At 42.3% G+C, this 21,675-nt stretch overlaps 1 protein-coding gene across 12 annotated transcripts in view; it reads left to right on the top strand.

The window, feature by feature from the left end:
* EML6 (EMAP like 6) overlaps positions 1 to 21,675 on the top strand; it is a 317,349-nt gene that overhangs the window by 183,360 nt on the left and 112,314 nt on the right. For all 12 annotated transcript variants that reach the window (XM_073339271.1, XM_073339273.1, XM_073339274.1 and 9 more), the window contains 6 exons: positions 2,353 to 2,446; positions 6,766 to 6,866; positions 8,659 to 8,861; positions 9,908 to 10,019; positions 10,552 to 10,679; positions 19,505 to 19,646. In XM_073339271.1, coding sequence (XP_073195372.1) covers positions 2,353 to 2,446; positions 6,766 to 6,866; positions 8,659 to 8,861; positions 9,908 to 10,019; positions 10,552 to 10,679; positions 19,505 to 19,646 — 780 coding nt within the window. The remainder of the gene's footprint in view (positions 1 to 2,352; positions 2,447 to 6,765; positions 6,867 to 8,658; positions 8,862 to 9,907; positions 10,020 to 10,551; positions 10,680 to 19,504; positions 19,647 to 21,675) is intronic.

Raw genomic sequence — 21,675 nt, forward strand, 5'->3', positions numbered from 1 at the left:
TGAAGGAAGTGAATTGCAGTTGAAGCTCCTTTATACCCTCAGCTGTGGCGGTTGTGAGGTTATGCAGGTTCAGGCATGGCCCCCGTGGAATTGCTATTCAAAAATAATCTAATCTCACATGAATGAGAGAGTGGAATCTGTATGGACAACACCTCTTGAAAAACCACAGTTACTACAGGGTAAGTAACCATTCTTTCCTCCTATATCCCTTTTCATGGTGGTCAATTGGCTAATGGATCGAATAGTTACACACAAGACTTGCAGCTGTGTGCTCTTAAACCTACTCTCCGTGGTAGAGTGAATGGTTTCTCCATATAGCTGTATAGACCCTTGCACATTTCTCAAATCTTAACCTCAACCCGGCACAATACAACTGTACCATTCTGCTGCATTCAAGGCCTTTTGTTTCAAGTCAGAGGATCAAGAACTGTAAAAGTATAGAATCATAGAATCATAGAATCTCAGGGTTGGAAGGGACCCCTGAAGGTCATCTAGTCCAACCCCCTGCTCAAAGCAGGACCAATTCCCAGTTAAATCATCCCAGCCAGGGCTTTGTCAAGCCTGATCTTAAAAACCTCTAAGGAAGGAGATTCTACCACCTCCCTAGGTAACGCATTCCAGTGTTTCACCACCCTCTTAGTGAAAAAGTTTTTCCTAATATCCAATCTAAACCTCCCCCACTGCAACTTGAGACCATTACTCCTCGTTCTGTCATCTGCTACCATTGAGAACAGTCTAGAGCCATCCTCTTTGGAACCCCCTTTCAGGTAGTTGAAAGCAGCTATCAAATCCCCCCTCATTCTTCTCTTCTGCAGGCTAAACAATCCCAGCTCCCTCAGCCTCTCCTCATAAGTCATGTGTTCTAGACCCCTAATCATTTTTGTTGCCCTTCGCTGGATTCTCCAGTTTATCCACATCCTTCTTGTAGTGTGGGGCCCAAAACTGGACAGAGTACTCCAGATGAGGCCTCACCAATGTCGAATAGAGGGGAACGATCACGTCCCTCAATCTGCTTGCTATGCCCCTACTTATACATCCCAAAATGCCATTGGCCTTCTTGGCAACAAGGGCACACTGCTGACTCATATCCAGCTTCTCGTCCACTGTCACCCCTAGGTCCTTTTCCGCAGAACTGCTGCCTAGCCATTCAGTCCCTAGTCTGTAGCTGTGCATTGGATTCTTCCGTTCTAAGTGCAGGACCCTGCACTTATCCTTATTGAACCTCATCAGATTTCTTTTGGCCCAATCCTCCAATTTGTCTAGGTCCTTCTGTATCCTATCCCTCCCCTCCAGCGTATCTACCACTCCTCCCAGTTTAGTATCATCCGCAAATTTGCTGAGAGTGCAATCCACACCATCCTCCAGATCATTTATGAAGATATTGAACAAAACCGGCCCCAGGACCGACCCTTGGGGCACTCCACTTGATACCGGCTGCCAACTAGACATGGAGCCATTGATCACTACCCGTTGAGCCCGACAATCTAGCCAGCTTTCTACCCACCTTATAGTGCATTCATCCAGCCCATACTTCCTTAACTTGCTGACAAGAATACTGTGGGAGACCGTGTCAAAAGCTTTGCTAAAGTCAAGAAACAATACATCCACTGCTTTCCCTTCATCCACAGAACCAGTAATCTCATCATAAAAGGCGATTAGATTAGTCAGGCATGACCTTCCCTTGGTGAATCCATGCTGGCTGTTCCTGATCACTTTCCTCTCATGCAAGTGCATCAGGATTGATTCTTTGAGGAACTGCTCCATGATTTTTCCAGGGACTGATGTGAGGCTGACTGGCCTGTAGTTCCCAGGATCCTCCTTCTTCCCTTTTTTAAAGATTGGCACTACATTAGCCTTTTTCCAGTCATCCGGGACTTCCCCCATTCGCCACGAGTTTTCCTTCAGCACTCTCAGATGCAACTCGTCCGGCCCCATGGACTTGTGCACGTCCAGCTTTTCTAAATAGTCTCTAACCACCTCTATCTCCACAGAGGGCTGGCCATCTCTTCCCCATTTTGTGATGCCCAGCGCAGCAGTCTGGGAGCTGACCTTGTTAGTGAAGACAGAGGCAAAAAAAGCATTGAGTACATTAGCTTTTTCCACATCCTCTGTCACTAGGTTGCCTCCCTCATTCAGTAAGGGGCCCACACTTTCCTTGGCTTTCTTCTTGTTGCCATCATACCTGAAGAAACCCTTCAAACCCTACTTGTACTTGACTATGTATTTGTTGCCCACCGTAAAACATTCCATTTTGTTATGACTGCTTTGAAATTCAATTTGCAGTATATTTGTTGTGTTGTACAAGCTGTTAATGAAATATCACCTTTGATATTGTATATTGTTTTTGTACAGCTGATGGGAAGTTTTTGGCATCTATTGGGTTAGATGATAATCACACCATTGTATTTTGGGATTGGAAAAAAGGAGAAAAGATAGCCACAACAAGGTAAGAATATTTCCAAGTGCAAACATGCACTGCGATGATCACTGCCTATTCCGATCACCATTTTACATTGTTCTGTATAATATTAACTAAAAATTTTAAGATATTGTTTGGAATAAAAAATATCACATCTCTCTGAAAACAGAGTAATGTTTCAGAAGAATATATCTAGGTAAAAAACATTAGGATATATAGTTTAAAATTGGAAAATTCTGTAAACTGTTTCTACCGGGAACTCCCTATCCTTTCTGGGAAGATTGCTGCATTGGAATCTTAATAAAAAAGAATAACCCTTTATAGGGCTCATGTAACATTTTTTTTTCATTCTTTCATCCCTTGACCCAGGATTGTCAAAATCATTTAAGTCAAAAATTGTATATTTTTCCTTATATGATGGATAGTATTCTGGATTGAAGATTCCCTCTCGATGTACATATACTGCTTTATATCAAATAAGGGGAGGTGGGTCCTCTAATATAAACAGATTTTTCCAGGCCTATTGGTACTGCCAGGTCACCTGTCTCCCTGCTGAATCAGCAGTTTCTGCAGTATTTGTCCCTTTGAGTCACTAACAGGAAGCTTAGCTGCTAACAGCAGTGGTTAAGAAACTTTTGCTTGAAACAGATAGTATGAATAGAATTGGTCTGCAGGTCATATTTCTGATAGATTTTTTTATTTTAAAATATGGAATAGCAATTGTTTCTTTTTATTAAAATAGTTTTGTTCGTAGCAAGATTCAGACAAGAATGTTAAAAATTTATAACAAACTAAAGAAAGAGAGTCTGACGAAGTGGGCATTCACCAACGAAAGCTTATGCTCCAATACATCTGTTAGTCTATAAGATGCCACAGGACTCTTTGCCTCTTTTAAAGAAAGAGAAAATCTTGCTCCCTCTCTCTCTCCCTACACTCTTCAAGGAAGTATTCTCTGTCAGCTTCTCATAATACACAAATTATTTCTTTAATACATCTTTTACTCTTACTTATATAGCAAATGTAAAGGGTTCATGACATTTTTTTTACTTTGAATAAGGGGTAGCCCACCTGAAAAGGTTTGAGAAATGCGTTCCATACCATATGAAAGTTGGGATGCCAAGTTACTCACCGGGGTATACAGAAATTGTTTCTGTCTCTAATGGTTCACCAGAGAATGGTTGTTAAAATCAAGAGGGTCATCAGAATTATATGACTTTTTTAAGGTCTGATATTTTGGACCTATCTAGAACAAATTACATGGTCATTCTAGAAAGCTGAGAATCCCCATTTTAAAATACTAATAATATAAAGTATCTGTTTCTACCCTTGATGATTGACAACACATTGAATTTAGAAATTAGCATTAGTGCCCATCTAGCATTACTTTTTTTGCACAGGTCCAAAACTGAACATAGAAGATCCCAGAACTCAAACAACTGTAACTGTAATTGCCTGAGAACTGGCTTGAAGACTTATCTGCTGCTAGTTAAACTATCCTCTGAAATATAATTTTAGTTTTTGTCCTTCTAATTATTCTTTTACTTTGTATCATCTTATCTCACATTTCCTAGTCCGCCTTGCCACATTTATTTAAATATTTTAAAATTCCTACTTATCTGTCTCTTTATACATCCTTTACATCTCTGCCTAATTGAATTGACTTTTGTTGCCTATTTCCTTGCTCTAAGCCTTAACTAGACTCAAAGTCAATTGTTCCACCTACACTTTCTGACTTATTTACCACTTTGCTATAGTCTGTTTCCCATATTGTAGGATACTGTAGAGGAGTGACTGCCTCATAGCACCTCCTCATGGTCCTAGGGCAGCCCTTCATACAGTGCCTCACCTCCCTTCTTGCATCCCCAAATAAACTCCATGCAGGGTTTTCCCAGTCCAGTCATTACAGCTCTCCTTAGGATCTGATTTAGTAACTTAAAGTTCAAAGTTAAAAACAAAGTCTTTCCTCCAGTCTGATACAGCCCAAACGCCCCCACTCTGGTCAGAGTCCTTCTTGCCTTAGCAGGCTATGCTCAACCCTTCCTAGCTGGAGCAATTCCTCTGGACTCAGGGTCTTCTATGTAGGATCTTCGATGCAGGAGCCTTTCTCACTCTCTACAGTCTCCTAATCTTCCTTCTTTACTGCAGCCACCTTCTGCTCTTTATCAGAAACTGTCTCATTCCTTGCAGGTGGGGCTCATTCTGTAATCAGGGTTGGCTTGGCCCTCAGCCCAAAGGCAAGTCACCCTGTTACAGCTACATTCTACCAACCCTCATTCTGGCAGAAAAATGCATAATGAGATCCAATGATGGGAAGTTAAAGCTAGCCAAATTCAGATTACTGAGGTGCCAACTTTTTAAAGCAAGGTTAATTAAACATTGGCACAACTTATTCAGGGATGTGGAGGATTCTCAGTCACGTAGACCTTAATTCAAGACTGGCTATCTTTCTGAAAGACATGCTGTATGTAGTTCAAACACGTTGTGGATTTGATACAGAAATTATTGGGTGACATTCTTTGGCTTGTATTATGGAGGAGGTCAGATTAGATTATCATACCTCTGAGCCTGTTTTCCCTGCCAGCTTGGGATTTCAGTACCTTTAGAAGTGCTCCTGTCTCCAGAACTCAGATATCCAGCTCCCAATGGGGTCCAAACCCGAAATGAATCCGTAAACTCATAAATTGTTCGCCCTCTATAACACTAATAGAGAGATATGCACAGATGTTTCCCCCCTCCTCCCCAGGTATTAATGCTTACTCTGGGTTAATTAATAAGTAAAAAGTGATTTTATTAAATATAAAAAGTAGGATTTAAGTAGTTCCAAGTAATAACAGACAGAACAAAGTGAATTACCAAGCAAAATAAAATAAAACACACAAGTGTAAGCCTAATACAGTAAAAAACTAAATGCAGGTAAATCTCACCCTCAGAGATGTTCCAATAAGCTTCTTTCACAGACTGGATGCCTTTGTAGTCTGGGCCCAATCCTTTCCCTTGGTACAGTCCTTGTTCCAGCTCAGGTGGTAGCTAGGGGATTTCTCATGACTGCAGCCCCCTTTGTTCTGTTCCACCCCCTTATATACCTTTTGCACAAGGCAGGAATCCTTTGTCCCTCTCTGGGTTCAAACCCCACCTTCTAAATGGAAAAGCACCAGGTTAAAGATGGATTCCAGTTCAGGTGACATGATCACATGTCACTGTAAGACTTCATCACGCACTTGCCAGCACACAGGTGTACAGGAAGTTTTACAAATAAACAGAGCCATCTACAACCAATTGTCCTGGTTAATGGGAGCCATCAAGATTCCAAGCCACCATTAATGGCTCTGACTTTGCATAATTACAATAGGACCTCAGAGTTATATTTCATATTTCTAGTTTCAGATACAAGAATGATACATTTATACAAATAGGATGAACACACTGAGTAGGTTATAAGCTTTGTAATGATACCTTACAAGAGACCTTTTGCATGAAGCATATTCCAGTTACATTATATTCACACTCATTAGCACATTTTCATAACATCATATGGAGTGCACCGTCACACTCTGTTAGCCAGATACTAGGAATGGGCACAGGAGATGGATCATTTGATGATTACCTGTTCTGTTCACTCCCTCTGAAGCACCTGGCATTCACCACTCTCAGAAGACAGGATACTGGGCTAGATGGACCATTGGTCTGACCCAGTGTGGCCATGCTTATGTTCTTAAGAAAACTGACCAAGCTGAATCCTGTTCAGGGGGTCCCTAACACATTGAACTGAAAGAGACTCTAAAGCAGCAGGGCCTGATTATGAGGCCTGCTGATTGGATAGACAACCCTGCAACAGTAACTGTGGCACCTGAAACACTCTGGGCTCTTGCAAAGCTTGCTGTGGGTTCATCTGGCAGCTGTTTTAACTATCTACCCACCAACTGACCAGTCCTCAGTCTTCTCCCACTCATGACAGAGAGGTTACTGAAAGTCATCTTATGGATGTCTCCATCAGTCTGATGTCATGGGCTCTCCCAGTAGTGAAGGAACTAGGTGTGGTGGGGTGACTTCAAGTTTGCTGGAATGCATGAGGAGAGGAAGGTTGCATGCACCATCCCAGTGGATACTGCTGACTAGAAAATTCTCTGATGCATTCTCACTAAATGTGCACTCACCAGCTGTGGAATATATATTCAAACTACACATCTCGAAGAACATGAGGTACCATATGGGTAAGTAACCTTTTTATCCAAAATGTTACTCGTTTGAAGTTGCTTTGTAGAAAGTTGTAAAACATTCAAAAATGTATAAAATTATTTATTGAAATATGTTCAGTCTTTTTTTTATCATGTGTTTGTTTATTGCAGGGGCCAAAAAGAAAAAATATTTGTAGTGAAGTGTAATCCACATCATGTAGACAAACTAGTCACAGTTGGGATGAAACATATCAAATTTTGGCAACAAGCAGGTACTGTACTGGGTTAATATTTTAATGCATTTGTATATCAGGAGTCTCAGTCTATCTGAAGTTTCTAGTAATCAAAATACAATAAAATTGCAGAACCTACTTCTGGATCTGTAAATGACACCATGTTCCTGCCCTTTTCTTTGGAAGACATCTCCAACTAATAGCCATATTAACTCTAATAATAATGCTAAAGAGACTCCACTGAGCATGCTTCTTTGGCTCTCAGAAAAGATGCATTCCTGTGACTTGGCTGAACCACTTGGCCAGATGCAGAGACAAGAGGTGTGACCTTTCCTATAGGGAAGCCAGCTGGTAGTTATGAGTCTTAATGACCTCAAGCTGGACTGCTAAAAATGGTAGTGTTTGAATTCCAGCTACCATTGTAACACTTCTGTAATCCTCGTGGTTTCCAGATAGAAATTTCTTTAGAAAAATCAGAAAGACATAGCAGCCTTGACTCAAGTTGCCAGACTGAACAGCTGGGTTTGTGAGTGTTCTCAAAACACCTACTGTCTGGAAAAAAATGGAGACCAATTATTTTGCATAAGTTATCATGGTTTACATTTATCCTATGGGCCAAAAAATTTCTATCGCCATGTCATGATATTGTCATTCATAGTAACACAGTATCATGACTATGTATGAAACACACACAGGATTTTTACCAGGTTACATTCAGTAAGAACATTTTTTATACTCTTCAAACTATTAAGCAAATCTTGCAGACTGGTAGTGACCATTCTTCTTGACTGTCCTATCAAAGTTAGGAGAGAGAGCAAACATGTAGACTTGATTTTTGAGTAAGGATTTTGGCTAACCTGCTCTCCAGGGCTATTACTCTCATACTCATGAAGTACTGTGTAAAGTAATTTTGGATTAAGCCTTGGCTCTGTTAAGATCAATAAAGACAGGCAGCATAAGGATAGCTAAAACTAGAACTGAAGCTAACTCAGAATGACATAGTTTACAAGAGGCCATGCTGGTTTATAAAGCCAAAATGGCTCAGGTACCAACAGATTAAAGAAGACAAGATTTTATTATATTTCGTTATTACTGTAATTAAATAAAAGCACATGCAGTATTACTGGACAAAGTCTGGTATATGTATTCACATTAAATAGCACCTTTCTCCATGGATAGACTCATTGGAATAAATGAGATTTATTGTAGAATAAGCTACTCCTCATTGTAAAAGTATCTGAATCTGGGCCTATATGTGTAAACTGAAGCAAATTAATCAAATTCTATATTATTTCCTTATTATCCTAGTACATATTGTATTTATATTTTTGTCTAGGATCATTCATTCTTTGTGCTCTTAGGCCCAAGCTGTGACCTCTGTACCAAGGAAATGGTTTTGGCACACTATGGTTCTCTGGCAGTCAAGTGAGGACAGAATCCTTCCACTCAGTCTGCAGAACTGCTCCATGCCCACTTCTACAACCTTCATACTATACATAGCTTCTGCATTATCGTGCCCACCTCCACAGAGGAAAAGGAGATTTGGCAGGTGGATTTGTGGAGCAATTAATTCACCAACCAGGCCCTTACTTTCTCTGTCTGATCTCTGCCCAAGATAGAAGAAAACTCTGCACACAGTTGCGGGGGTATAGTAGCACTACATGAATTTCCCACATTCTACTGTCTTGCTGTGCATTGAAAGCCCAACATTATTATTGCCTGCTTAGTATTTCACATTCACAGCAAGTTTTGGGGACAGAATTTTTGTCCTTCAGAGCACTGAGGATACAAATGGAAAATGTAGTGAGATTTAATGTTGTTCACATTACAGGAGGAGGTTTTACATCCAAACGAGGGACCTTTGGAAATATTGGGAAACTGGAAACTATGATGAATATTTCTTATGGGCGAATAGAAGATCTGGTTTTCTCTGGAGCTGCTACTGGAGACATTTACATCTGGAAAGATATTCTGTTGCTTAAGACAGTGAAAGCCCATGATGGACCAGTATTTGCTATGCATGCATTGGATAAGGTATTCATCTTCTCATGTAGTCTGTTTTCTGTTCATTATTTTCATAACAATTGAGGATTTTCAAAGTGCATAGACAGGAAGGGTATATTCTAAAAAAGACACCTGTGGTTTTGTACAGAAGTACATCAGTACATTGCGTTTTGTTAGTGAAAACAATGGATGTGCTTTAAAAAACATGGCTTCTGTATCAGCAAAACAGATTTCCATAGATAAAATGGAATGTGGCTAAACCACAAAATGTAATTGACAATAATGAGCTGCAATGTTTTGTGGTGATATACTTCTTTGCCAATATTTAATGTATTGATCTATGATCAGTAACGTTCTAAGCTGAGCCAAAATACTGGAACTCTGAAATATACAGAATCCACATTCACTATGTACACATTTCTTTCATTTCCATGTCTTTGGAGGCATGCAGCGTAACAAAGAATATTTTTAATACTCCATCACCGCCACAAAACCTGTTTTTATGATGAAGCTGTTCATGCATTGGGAGCCTCCATGGTCGCACTAATGCCTTTTTCATTAGAATATCACAGAGACAAGAAAAACTTCCAACATGCAAGGATGATATTGTTTTCAAGATACTTTGAATAACTGGCAAAACTATTTATTATTTTTTGTAGTGTCATTAGTAAATCCTTACATGAAAATGTGGCAAATTATATTTTAATTTCTACCACATAAACATATTTTTTTAAAGTATAGTTAAGGCTGGGGGCTAAATTGTGCCCCCAGATATTAACCGACAACTTGAAGTCTGTGGGAGTTGCATATGCTTATCTGAGTAAACAGTTTGATCCTAGGAATTATAATTGTAAATGTTTGTAGGACTGGGCTCTAAGGAAGGTGCTCTCTGCTCCTTTAATACCTATGTGCAGGACATCTGTAATTTGACTACAGATTTTGGGTGAGACTCCTACGCAAAACAGACAAAGAAGAAGTTGTACTGTAACTTGATCAATATGGACATATTTTATGAATTAACATTTTAATGTAGAACATTGGTATTTAAATACATTCTTCAAACTGTGTTTGTGCAGGGTTTTGTAACAGGTGGAAAAGATGGAGTTGTGGCACTCTGGGATGATATGTTTGAGAGGTGCCTGAAGACATATGCTATTAAAAGAGCAGCATTATCCTCTAGCTCTAAAGGTATTATTTTTCAGAATATATTGATAAAGGATATATGCATGAGGGTTGGTAAAATGGCATGAAAAAGTGTCAAAATCTTACCAAAACAACCAGTTGGCCAATTAAATTCTTCCCTCATTCTCCTGACATTTGGCATTAGTTTTGGATAAGTAACAGCCTTTAAAAAAAAAGTGTCACCAACTTGTTTTTCCAACCATTTCAAAATGCATTCTCCATGTTAAATAACTAGCTTTTCAAGTGCCCCCTCTACATGGCCAGATTTCTGAGTAGAAGCAGATTCTCTGTAAATTTAAAGAACCCTGTGAATTATGGTATTTCAGACACAGTATCTTTCTCAACCCCACCCCCATTCCCAACTATTACATAAATCCACAGGTCAGTGAACTGCTTGCCAAACAAGTATATCTTACATATTATGTTGTGACTATCCTAAATAGATTCTGCTCGTAGATAATGTAAGGTACAATACTAACCGAGACCTTTCTTTGATTTTGCAAATAAGAAGTTTAAATCACATTTTTTAATCTTTCAGGTTTACTTTTGGAAGATAATCCCTCCATTCGTGCCATCACCTTAGGACATGGGCATATACTAGTGGGGACCAGAAATGGAGAGATACTTGAAATTGATAAAAGTGGCCCCATGACTCTGCTTGTTCAGGTACAATACTAATATTCTTCATCAAAAAGTTTATAAGAATGCAAGAATTCCTAAGATTTCCCCAATTGCTCTCTTTTTGTTTTCTTTAATACTCTTGTTCAGTTATTCGCCATCCCTCCCTGTCACTGTTCATTCAGAAACTAGTGTACAGTAGGACCTTGCTGATTCATACTGATGAGTTGGAGACCTGTTGTGAATTTCTAATTTTTGAGGGGGAAAAAACAAGTAAGAGCCCATTAACATTGAGTACTATTGAGTCTTTTCATTTACTTTAGTGGGAGCTGGATTAGGACCTATGGAAATATATATATATATATATATATATATATATATATATATATATATAAACAATAAAAACTAGAAAGGAGGGCTTTTGCAACACAAAATGTAATTTGTTCATTTTATTTTGACAGTTGTGGTTCAGTTTATTTATGCTAAAATCATATAGCATACTAGTAAATATTCTATATTTTATTTTGTAATAAATGTTAAGTTTTAGTAAACTGACAGCTCACTACAGTAATCTGCTATTACATCTTTCCTGAGAAGTGGAGAGACAGCTATTTGTGTGATTTATAACATCTATGGATTTAGCAAAATATTTAACAAATTTCTGGTATATGTGCCCCTTGAGATCTCTGATGTTGTTTTGTTTTAATAACTGTACCAACTTTGCAGGATAGCACTCCTTTTATAGTGAAAATTGTTTAAGATCTCCTTTTGTATGTTTTGGGTGGTTTTTTTTTAAAGTCTAGTATGGAGTTTATTGTAATTTGATCCACTTTTTGGGAGTTTGAGCCACTTTTTAAAAATAAAACTTCAGTTAAAGTAGTCAAAAATGTTTCTTTTGTTTTATTTACATTCTATTTTATTAAATCATAGATATATCTAAAATTTCTAGTGTTTTTACAAAACATTATTTCTTATCTATATTACTGTTGTATGGAATTAGTTCCAGGCATGTAAAGCAATCTTGCAGTTTCTGCTACTTGTGTGATAGCCATAACAATATGGGGTATGAGCAGATGTATTTTGTACTTGAGTTTTAACCAGAACATTTGAAATTATAATTTTCTCATATATTTCTGCTCTGACAAATGCTAATGCGGTGTGATACTGAAACTGTATGAAAATAACCTGATTTCTGTGGTGAGTTCTGCTGATAAAAAAATATATATGTGGTGCCTGCATCTAGCATAATAAAGTGATATGGAAATAATTTTTATAATTTGTCATCCATACAAAATTACTGTTATATCAACTGAAGTACAAATAGAAAATATGTAAGATGTGATCATGATGGCCTGATGAACCAGTAAACTTTTGTTGTTTTAGTGGAGTTTTTTCATGTCTACAAAATGCAAATAGCTAAACTGGAATAATTCACAGTAATAAGAAATGAGCTGACCTTGTCCTTCAGTAGACTCATAGATTATAAGGGACCACTGTGATCATCTAGTTTGACCTCCTGCATAACACAGGCCATGGGACTTCCCCAAAATAATTCTTTTAGAAATACATCCAATCTTGATTTAAAAAGGGTCAGTGATGGATAATCCACCATGACCATTGGTAAGTAATTCCAAATGGTTAATGGTAATGGTCACTGTTAAAAATGTACACCTTATTTCCAATCTGAATTTGTCTAGCTTCAACTTCCAGCCACTGGATCATGTTATACCTTTCTCTATTAGACTGAGGAGAGAATATTAAAGATTTGATCTACATATATATACTGTGGCAAGTTGGCTGATGTTAGTATGGTGGGTCCTGCGCTTTTCTTGGTAGGGGGCTAAGATGCCACCCTTGCCCCTGCTCTTGGGATGCTGAGGTCCCCAATAGTAGCCTGGGAAGGTGGTAGAGAAGGGAAGCGGGGGAGGATCTGGATTTGCTCCTCACTCTGAGCCCCAGCCCCTCTCAATCCCTGCGGGTTCTTACCCTCTTCTGCCTTGGGTGGAGAACCTTCAGTCCTTAGATGTTGGGGGAGGAAGTCTCCCTCCCCTGTTGAGGCAGGGTCTCCCTTACTTCGGTTCTCTGGTTTTTCAAATCTTACAACACACCTCCAAGCTCCAGTCCTTTCTCCTTCCTCCTCCTCCCCTGACTGCCTGAAGCAGGGGGTTTTATTAGGTTCCTGACAGGGCTTAATTGACTACAGGTGCTCCAATTAACCTTTAGCAACCCTCCCTAGTCTACAGGGAACCACACCTTAATTAACCTAGGGTTTATATATTTCCCCTCTACCACTGCTCCCTGGCCCTCCTGTATCACATATCCCTCCCCACCCCCACCCCGCTCAACACCATGGGGTTGGGCTACTTGGGACGAGAAACAGTGTTGTCGTGACAGGCTGTCCGTGTTGCCATGTCGGCTTCTGGCTCTATGCTGTATCCGGAAGTGGAAATGCTGTAGGGATAGAAACCATCTAGTCACTCATGCATTCCTCTCCTTGTTTGTGTGCATCCAGTGGAGTGGGGTGTGGTCTGTCACAAGGGTGAACTGCCGCCCAAGTAGGTAGTACCATAGAATCTCCATGGCCCATTTAACCGCTAAGCATTCTTTTTCTACTATGGCGTACCATTGCTCTCTGGGCAGGAGCTTTCGGCTAAGTTAAAGGATTGGGTGCTTCTCATCCCCCACCATCTGTCCTACCTCCAAGGCGTCTGTTTGTAGGATGAACTCCTTTTTGAAATCTGGGGCTATGAGCACTGGATGGCTGCAGAGGGCCGTCCTTAGGTCTGTGAAAGCTTCTTCTGCCGCTTTGGTCCACTTAACTATCTCTGGGCCCCGAGCTCTTATCAGGTCCGTCAGAGGTGCTGCCCTTGTGGCGAAGTGAGAGATGAACTGGCGATAGTACCCCACTATCCCTAAGAATGCTCTGACTTGCTTCTTGTGCATCGGGCGGGGCCATTCCTCTATTGTCTTCACTTTGTTCCATTGGGGCTTCACCAGGCCCCTTCCGACTACATACCCGCGATATCTGGCCTTGGCTAACCCTATTGCACATTTGGATGGGTTAGCGGTGAGGCCAGTCTGTCTAAGAGCATCCAGTACTGCTTCCACTTTCCCCAGGTGCGTCTCCCAGTCAGGGCTATGGATTACCACATCATCTAAATAGGCGGCTGCATACTTGCCATGGGGTCGAAGTAATCTATCCATCAATCATTGGAAAGTCACAGGGGCCCCATGGAGCCCAAAAAGGAGGACGGGGTATTGGAAAAGGCCATCGGGTGTAGAGAAAGCGGTTTTTTCCTTGGCGTCCTCAGCCAGGGGGATTTGCCAGTAGCCTTTTGTCAAATCCAAGGTGGTCAACTATCGGGCCTTGCCTAACTGATCCACCAGCTCATCAATACATGATATTGGGTAGTCATCGAATTGGAATACCTCATTTAACTTCCGGAAGTCATTACAAAACCTCAGGCTGCCATCAGGCTTGGGGACCAAGACAATAGGGCTGGACCACTGGCTGTGTGATTCCTCAATCACCCCAAATTCCAGCATCTTCTTTACTTCTGCCCTAATTTCTTCTCTTTTTGCCTCTGGTATGCGATATGGTTTTATCGTCACCCTTGCTCTGGGACAGGTGATGATATGGTGTTGGATCAGTGTTGTACGGCCTGGTTGTGTGGAGAACACGTCTTGGTTCCACTGGATCATGTCGACTACCTCTGTTCATTGTTCTGGGGCTAATTCGGGGGATATCTTTACCTGCCCTTGTGGGCCATCTGCCTGGGATGGAACCGGCAGGACGGCCAGGCACGTCTCCTGATCAAGCCAGGGTTTCAGTAAGTTGACGTGGTATATCTGCTCTGGCCTTCGGCAGTCTGCCTGCTTCACCTTATAATTCACCTCCCCAACGGCTTCCACGATCTCATAGGGTCCATGCCAACTGGCCAGGAGCTTATTTCTGTTGTTGGTACCAGCACCAGCACCCGTTCTCCTGGTTGAAATGTCTGTGTTTTTGCCTGACGATTGTAGTACTTGTGCTTTTTCCAAATGCTCTCGTACTGTGGGGGTCACTTGGGCTATTCGTTCTCTCATCTGGGCTATGTGTACAATGACGTTCTTCCCTGGGTTGGGTTGTTCCTCCCATTCCTCCTTCACGATGTCTAATATGCCATGTGGGTGGCGTCCATACAGTAACTCGAAGGGGGAGGATCCAGTAGATTCATAGATTCTTAGATACTAAGGTCAGAAGGGACCATTATGATCATCTAGTCTGACCTCCTGCACAACGCAGGCCACAGAATCTCACCCACCCACTCCTGCAAAAAACCTCTCACCTATGTCTGAGCTATTGAAGTCCTCAAATCGTGGTTTAAAGACTTCAAGGAGCAGAGAATCCTCCAGCAAGTGACCTGTGCCCCATGCTACAGAGGAAGGCGAAAAACCTCCAGGGCCTCTTCCAATCTGCCCTGGAGGAAAATTCCTTCCTGATCCCAAATATGACGATCAGCTAAACCCTGAGCATATGGGCAAGATTCACCAGCCAGATACTACAGAAAATTCCTGGCCCTCCTGTATCACAATACTTACAAACTATAATCAAATTACCCCTTAATCTTCTCTTTGTTAAGCCAAATAGATTGAGCTCTTTGGGTCTATCACATTAAGGCATGTTGTCTTATCCTTTAATCATTCTTGTGGCTCTTCTCTGAACTCTCCAATTTATCAACATCCTTGTTGAATTGCGGGCACAGTATACCAGCAGTGGTCACACCAGCTCCAAATATAGAGGTAAAATAATCTGTCAACTCATACTCAAGATTCCTCTGTTTATGCATGTGAGAAAAATCACTGAAAAGGTACGAGAAAGAGGGAGGTAGCATGGAGTGCTCTTTACTATAGACCTGTCTCCTTTTAGCCAAATTAAAATTTTGGCTTCTCTTTCTGATATTTGACATAGGTCAAACAGAGCTCTTAATCTGTTCACCTCCAAATCCTCTCCCCCATCTCCTTCCTTGATCACTGTGGACATCACCACCATCCTGCCTGTCATTCAGGCCTGTAACTTGAGCAGCATCTAGTACTGGATAACTGTATCCAAACTGGAGGAAATCCAGAGAAGAGCAACAAAAATTATTAAAGGGATATAAAGATTGACTTATGAGAAAAAATTAAAAGAACGAAACAATGACTAATACCAGATCAGAATCCTGCAAAAGGCTTAACTTCCATAAACTTCATTGAGAAAGTTGCCTGTGTTAGGATCTCAGGATAGCACCCTAAAATGGATATAACTGTCTCCTGTACAAGTATCGAAGGGTGGAAGAGAGAGAATTTGTTTAGGATTGTACAAGGTTTACACCTAGTAGTGATGAGATTAAATGAAAGAAATCACAGAATCACAGAATATCAAGGTTGGAAGGGACCTCAGGAGATCATCTACTCCAACCCCCTGCTCAAAGCAGGACCAATCCCCATTTTTTGCCCCAGATCAACAGCCCCCTCAAGGATTGAACTCACAACCCTGGGTTTAGCAGGCCAATGCTCAAACTACTGAGCTATCCCACCCCCCAAATGTACATTTAGGCTGATTATCGGGGCGGGACCTGACAGTAAGTTCTCTTAGGGAATGTCTACACAAGCAGGGAGAACTGGAAGTCCTGGCACAGTCAAGGAATTAAGATGTGATTGGAATAACAGAGACTTGGTGGGGTAACTCACATGACTGGAGTATTGTCAGACGGATATAAACTGTTCAGAAAGGACAGGCAGGGCAGAAAAGGTGGGGGAGTTGCATTGTATGTAAGAGAGCAGTATGACTGCTCAGAGCTCTGGTATGAAACTGCAGAAAAACCGGAGAGTCTCTGGATTAAGTTTAGAAGTGTGAGCAACAAGGGTGATGTCATAGTGGGAGTCTGCTATAGACCACCGGACCAGGGGGATGAGGTGGATGAGGCTTTCTTCCGGCACTAACGGAAGTTACTAGATCGCAGGCCCTGGTTCTCATGGGAGACTTCAAACACCCTGATATCTGCTGGCAGAGCAATACAGCAGTGCACAGACAATCCAGGAAGTTTTTGGAAGGTGTAGGGGACAATTTCCTAGTGCAAGTGCTGGAGGAACCAACTAGGGGCAGAGCTCTTCTCGACCTGCTACTCACAAACTGGGAAGAATTAGTAGGGGAAGCAAAAGGGGAACCAGGGAGGCAGTGACCATGAGATGGTCAAGTACAGGATCCTGAGACAAGGAAGAAAGGAGAGCAGCAGAATACGGACTCTGGACTTCAGAAAAACAGACTTTGACTCTCTCAGGGACCTGATGGGCAGGATCCCCTGGGAAAATAACATGAGGGGGAAAGGAGTCCAGGAGAGCTGGCTGTATTTTAGAGAATCCTTATTGAGGTTACAGGGACAAACCATCCCGATGTGTAGAAAGAATAGTAAATATGGCAGGTGACCAGCTTGGCTTAACAGTGAAATCCTTGCTGATCTTAAACACAAAAAAGAAGCTTACAGGAAGTGGAAGATTGGATAAATGACCAGGGAGGAGTATAAAAATATTGCTCAGGAATGCAGGAGTGAAACCAGTAAGGCCAAATCACACTTAGAATTGCAGATAGCAAGAGATGTTAAGAGTAACAAGAAGGGTTTCTTCAGGTATGTTAGCAACAAGAAGAAAGTCAAGGAAAGTGTGAACCCCTTACTGAATGAGGGAGGCAACCTAGTGACAGAGGATGTGGGAAAAGCTAATGTACTCGGTACCTTTTTTGCCTCTGTCTTCACGAACAAGGTCAGCTCCCAGACTACTGCACTGGGCAGCACAGTATGGGGAGGAGATGACCAGCCCTCTGTGGAAAAAGAAGTGGTTCGGGACTATTTAGAAAAGCTGGATGTGCACAAGTCCATGGGGCCGGATGCGCTGCATCCGAGAGTGCTAAAGGAGTTGGCGGATGTGTTTGCAGAGCCATTGGCCATTATCTTTGAAAACTCATGGCAATCGGGGGAAGTCCCAGATGACTGGAAAAAGGTTAATGTAGTGCCCATCTTTAAAAAAGGGAAGAAGGAGGATCCGGGAAACTATAGGCCAGTCAGCCTCACCTCAGTCCCTGGACAAGTCATGGAGCAAGTCCTCAAGGAATCAATTCTGAAGCACTTAGAGGAGAGGAAAGTGATCAGGAACAGTCAGCATGGATTCACCAAGGGCAAGTCATGCCTGACTAATCTAATTGCCTTTTATGACGAGATAACTGGCTCTGTGGATGAGAGGAAAGCAGTGGTTGTGTTATTCCTTGACTTTAGCAGAGATTTTGATAGAGTCTCCCACAGTTTTCTTGCCAGCAAGTTAAAGAAGTATGGGCTGGATGAATGGTCGATAAGGTGGATAGAAAGCTGACTAGATCGTCGGGCTCAGTGGGTAGTGATCAATGGCTCCATGTCTAGTTGGCAGCTGGTATCAAGTGAAGTGTGCCAAGGGTCGGTCCAGGGGGTTGGTTTTGTTCAATATCTTCATTAATGATCTGGAGGATGGCGTGGATTGCACTGTCAGCAAGTTTGCAGGTGACACTAACTAGGAGGAGAGGTAGATACGCTGGAGGGTAGGGATAGGATACAGAGGGCCCTAGACAAATTAGAGGATTGGGCCAAAAGAAATCTGATGAGGTTCAAAAAGGATAAGTGCAGAGTCCTGCACTTAGGACAGAAGAATCCCATGCACCGCTACAGACTAGGGATTGAATGGCTCGGCAGCAGTTCTGCAGAAAAGGACCTAGGGGTTACAGTGGACGAGAAGCTGGATATGAGTCAACAGTCTGCCCTTGTTGCCAAGAAGACCAATGGCATTTTGGGCTGTATAAGTAGGGGCATTGCCAGCAGATCGAGGGACGTCATCGTTCCCCTCTATTCGACATTGGTGAGGCCTCATCTGGACTACGGTGTCGAGTTTTGGGCCCCACACTACAAGAAGGATGTGGAAAAATGGAGAGAGTCCAGCGAAGGGCAACAAAAATGATTGGGGATCTGGAACACATGAGTTATGAGGAGAGTCTGAGGGAACTGGGATTGTTTAGTCTACGGAAGAGAAGAATGAGGAGGGATTTGATAGCTGCTTTCAACTACCTGAAAGGGGGTTCCAAAGAGGATAGATCTAGACTGTTCTCAGTCATAGCAGATGACAGAACAAGGAGTAATGGTCTCAAGTTTCAGTGGGGGAGGTTTAGATTGGATATTAGGAAAAACTTTTTCACTAGGAGGGTGGTGAAGCACTGGAATGGGTTACCTAGGGAGGTGGTGGAATCTCCTTCCTTAGAGGTTTTTAAGGTCAGGCTTGGCAAAGCCCTGGCTGGGATGATTTAGTTTGGGATTGATCCTGCTTGGAGCAGGGGGTTGGACTAGATGATCTTCTGAGGTCCCTTCCAACCCTGATATTCTATGATTCTATGATTGGGTTGGAGCTGGGGAGTGGGGGATGATTCCCTGCTTGAGGACACATATTTGTACTATTCTGATTGAGCTAGTGCACTAAAAATAGTGTAGTCACAGCAGCTTGAGCAGCGAGAGGGCCTAGCCACCCAGAATGCATGCCCATCAGAGACACTGAGAATGTATTTGGGGCAGCTTGTCCCTCAAGTTGCCATGGCTGCATTTTTAGCCCACTAGCTTCATCAGTGTGTATGTGTGTCTCCTTGTGCTGGGAATTTATATCTCCATCTTGAAGTGTAGACATATCCTTCCTTAGAATGAGAAACATCTTCTGAAGGAGGTGGTGGAAGCCCTGTTATCTGAGACATTTAAAAGATTAGACAGCAGTAGAAAATGCACTAGCAGGGGGTGGCCTACAGACATTAAAAGGTGTTATCCATCCTTAACTTCTATGACTTTCCTTAGGGGCATATGGAAGGAGAAGTGTGGGGTTTGGCAGCTCACCCTCTCTTGCCTATCTGTGCAACGGTGAGTGATGATAAAACACTGAGACTCTGGGAACTTTCCTCACAACACCGCATGTTAGCAGTGAGGAAACTCAAAAAAGGTAATTTTTTCCTTTGACTGTAAATACTGCAAGAGTAATAATACTGCACTGCATTTCTATAGTGCCTTCCATCCATGTCTCTCAATGCACTCTGCAGAGATAAATGAATTAAGTCTTTAATATCCCTACTAGGTTGATAGGGAATAGGAGGATAGGAGAGAATCTGGGACACAGAAGGGGTGATGTCCCTGACATAAAGCAGGTATGTGGCAAACAAGGGAAAAGAACCCATTTCCCCTGACTCTACAAGTCCTATGTTTTAACCATAAAATCATTCTCCCTCCCTAAGGACATTTTAAAGCCCACAAATTGTGTGTTTATTGTTCTGCTTTAAAAAGTTTTCTTACCAAGTTACAGACAAGATGATTTTCCATGTGATAAAAAGTAGTCAGGATCAGGATCCAGTGGCAATGTGAACTTTATATTTTATTCCCCCACTTCAACTTCTGGGCAGCTGGTCAATTATGGACTACATAGAGCAGTGAGTAACTGTTGAAGGGGTGCCTCCTGAAAATTCCAACTTCTATTTCATTTGTAGATTCCTTCAGGAATTTTTATTTTATTTTATTTAAAACTAAAGGCTTGATTTTTAGTGACAGACCAGAAGTGCAGGAACTCTAATTGGCTGAGAGAAAGTAGAGTCACTATCAGTATGCTTTAGTGAGGCAAACTGAGGGTGAATCAGATCTGCTGTATAGGACATTGTGGTCAGAATTAATACCGGGAGAAAAGTTGATAGTGGGAGGTTCTAGGCATATGGTTTTGCCCCACCAAAGTGGAACCATCACAAGGTCATAAACCAAAGGAGTTTTCATATGTGGGGCACAGTGTCTCTGAAAGATTTGCATGGTCAGGTGAGTCAGAATGGCTCCTTGGATTTTCATTCTGGATTTCCATTTTTATGTTAATCCTAGTTCTTCTTGTTTTGGCTGTATTTATAGCATAACTAGACTGTGTTATTCATGCTTTTAGATAATGTAACCCCCTTCCAAGACTGATATTTCTGTGGCCGCTTTATCCTTTGTCAGTTTGAAGATTTAAAATACAGAGTGAATTCCCATGGAAATCCAGGAAAGCAGTTTGTAGTTCTACTTTCATATGATATTTTTGTTTTAACAAATAACAGTTATGAAGTTAGGCTGTCTCACTAAGGTTAGGAGGGTATGATCCCCCTGAGCTGGCCAGAAAAGCTGCCCCCGTCCCTGCTCTGCTCCCGCTCCACCTCTTCCCACCCCTGCTCCACCTCAGCCCCGCCCCCACTTCATTCCTTCCCCTGAACTACGTCCTGAGGGACTGTAGGAGGGGTCGGGCATGCCCTGCACTCATGGGGCGGCAGGAAGTGAAGCGACCCGGCCCCAGCCAGCTCTGCTCTGCCGGCTCCCAGCCATGCCGCCGGTGAGTGCCTGGGGGTGGTTTCCCCCTGCCCCCCAAGTCCCAAGCCTGGGAGCCAGGAAAGCAGAGCAAAGCTGGCTGGGGCTGGGTCACTCTACTTCCCGCCGCCCCTTGAGTGTGGGGTCAGGTCCGCCCTGCAATCACCGGGTGGCCGGAAGTGGAGTGAGCCGGCCCCAACCCACTCCGCTCCACCAGCTTGTGTTGGGGGGCGGTTCCACCCCTGCTCCCCAAGCCTGCTCTTGCCCTGCCCCCCCTAGACCTTGGGGGACCCCCCCCCGTCCCCACGGAGACCTGGGGCCAGCCCACACCCCGCACCACAATGTCTAGGGACAGCCCTCGACAGAGGTGTGATTGCAGTTCACCTAGACATACCCATGGTAACTTTAATCTACCTAGCACAACTACAAATAGTAGTGAAGATGTGGCAGCATGGATTCCAGCATAGGCTATTAACGTGAGTGTGTATGAATATACAGCCTGTGCCGTGGTCTGTGCCACCATGTCTTCACCGCTCTGTTTAGCTGTACTAGCTAGATTAAAGGTAGTGTCAGTATGCCAACATGATCTGCAATCACACCTCTGATTGCGTGTAAACATATCCTAAAAAATGATTAATTTATAGACTTTTTCTGTGGGG

This window comes from Lepidochelys kempii, chromosome 3 (assembly GCF_965140265.1).
Source record: "Lepidochelys kempii isolate rLepKem1 chromosome 3, rLepKem1.hap2, whole genome shotgun sequence".
Classification (NCBI taxonomy): Eukaryota; Metazoa; Chordata; order Testudines; family Cheloniidae; genus Lepidochelys; species Lepidochelys kempii.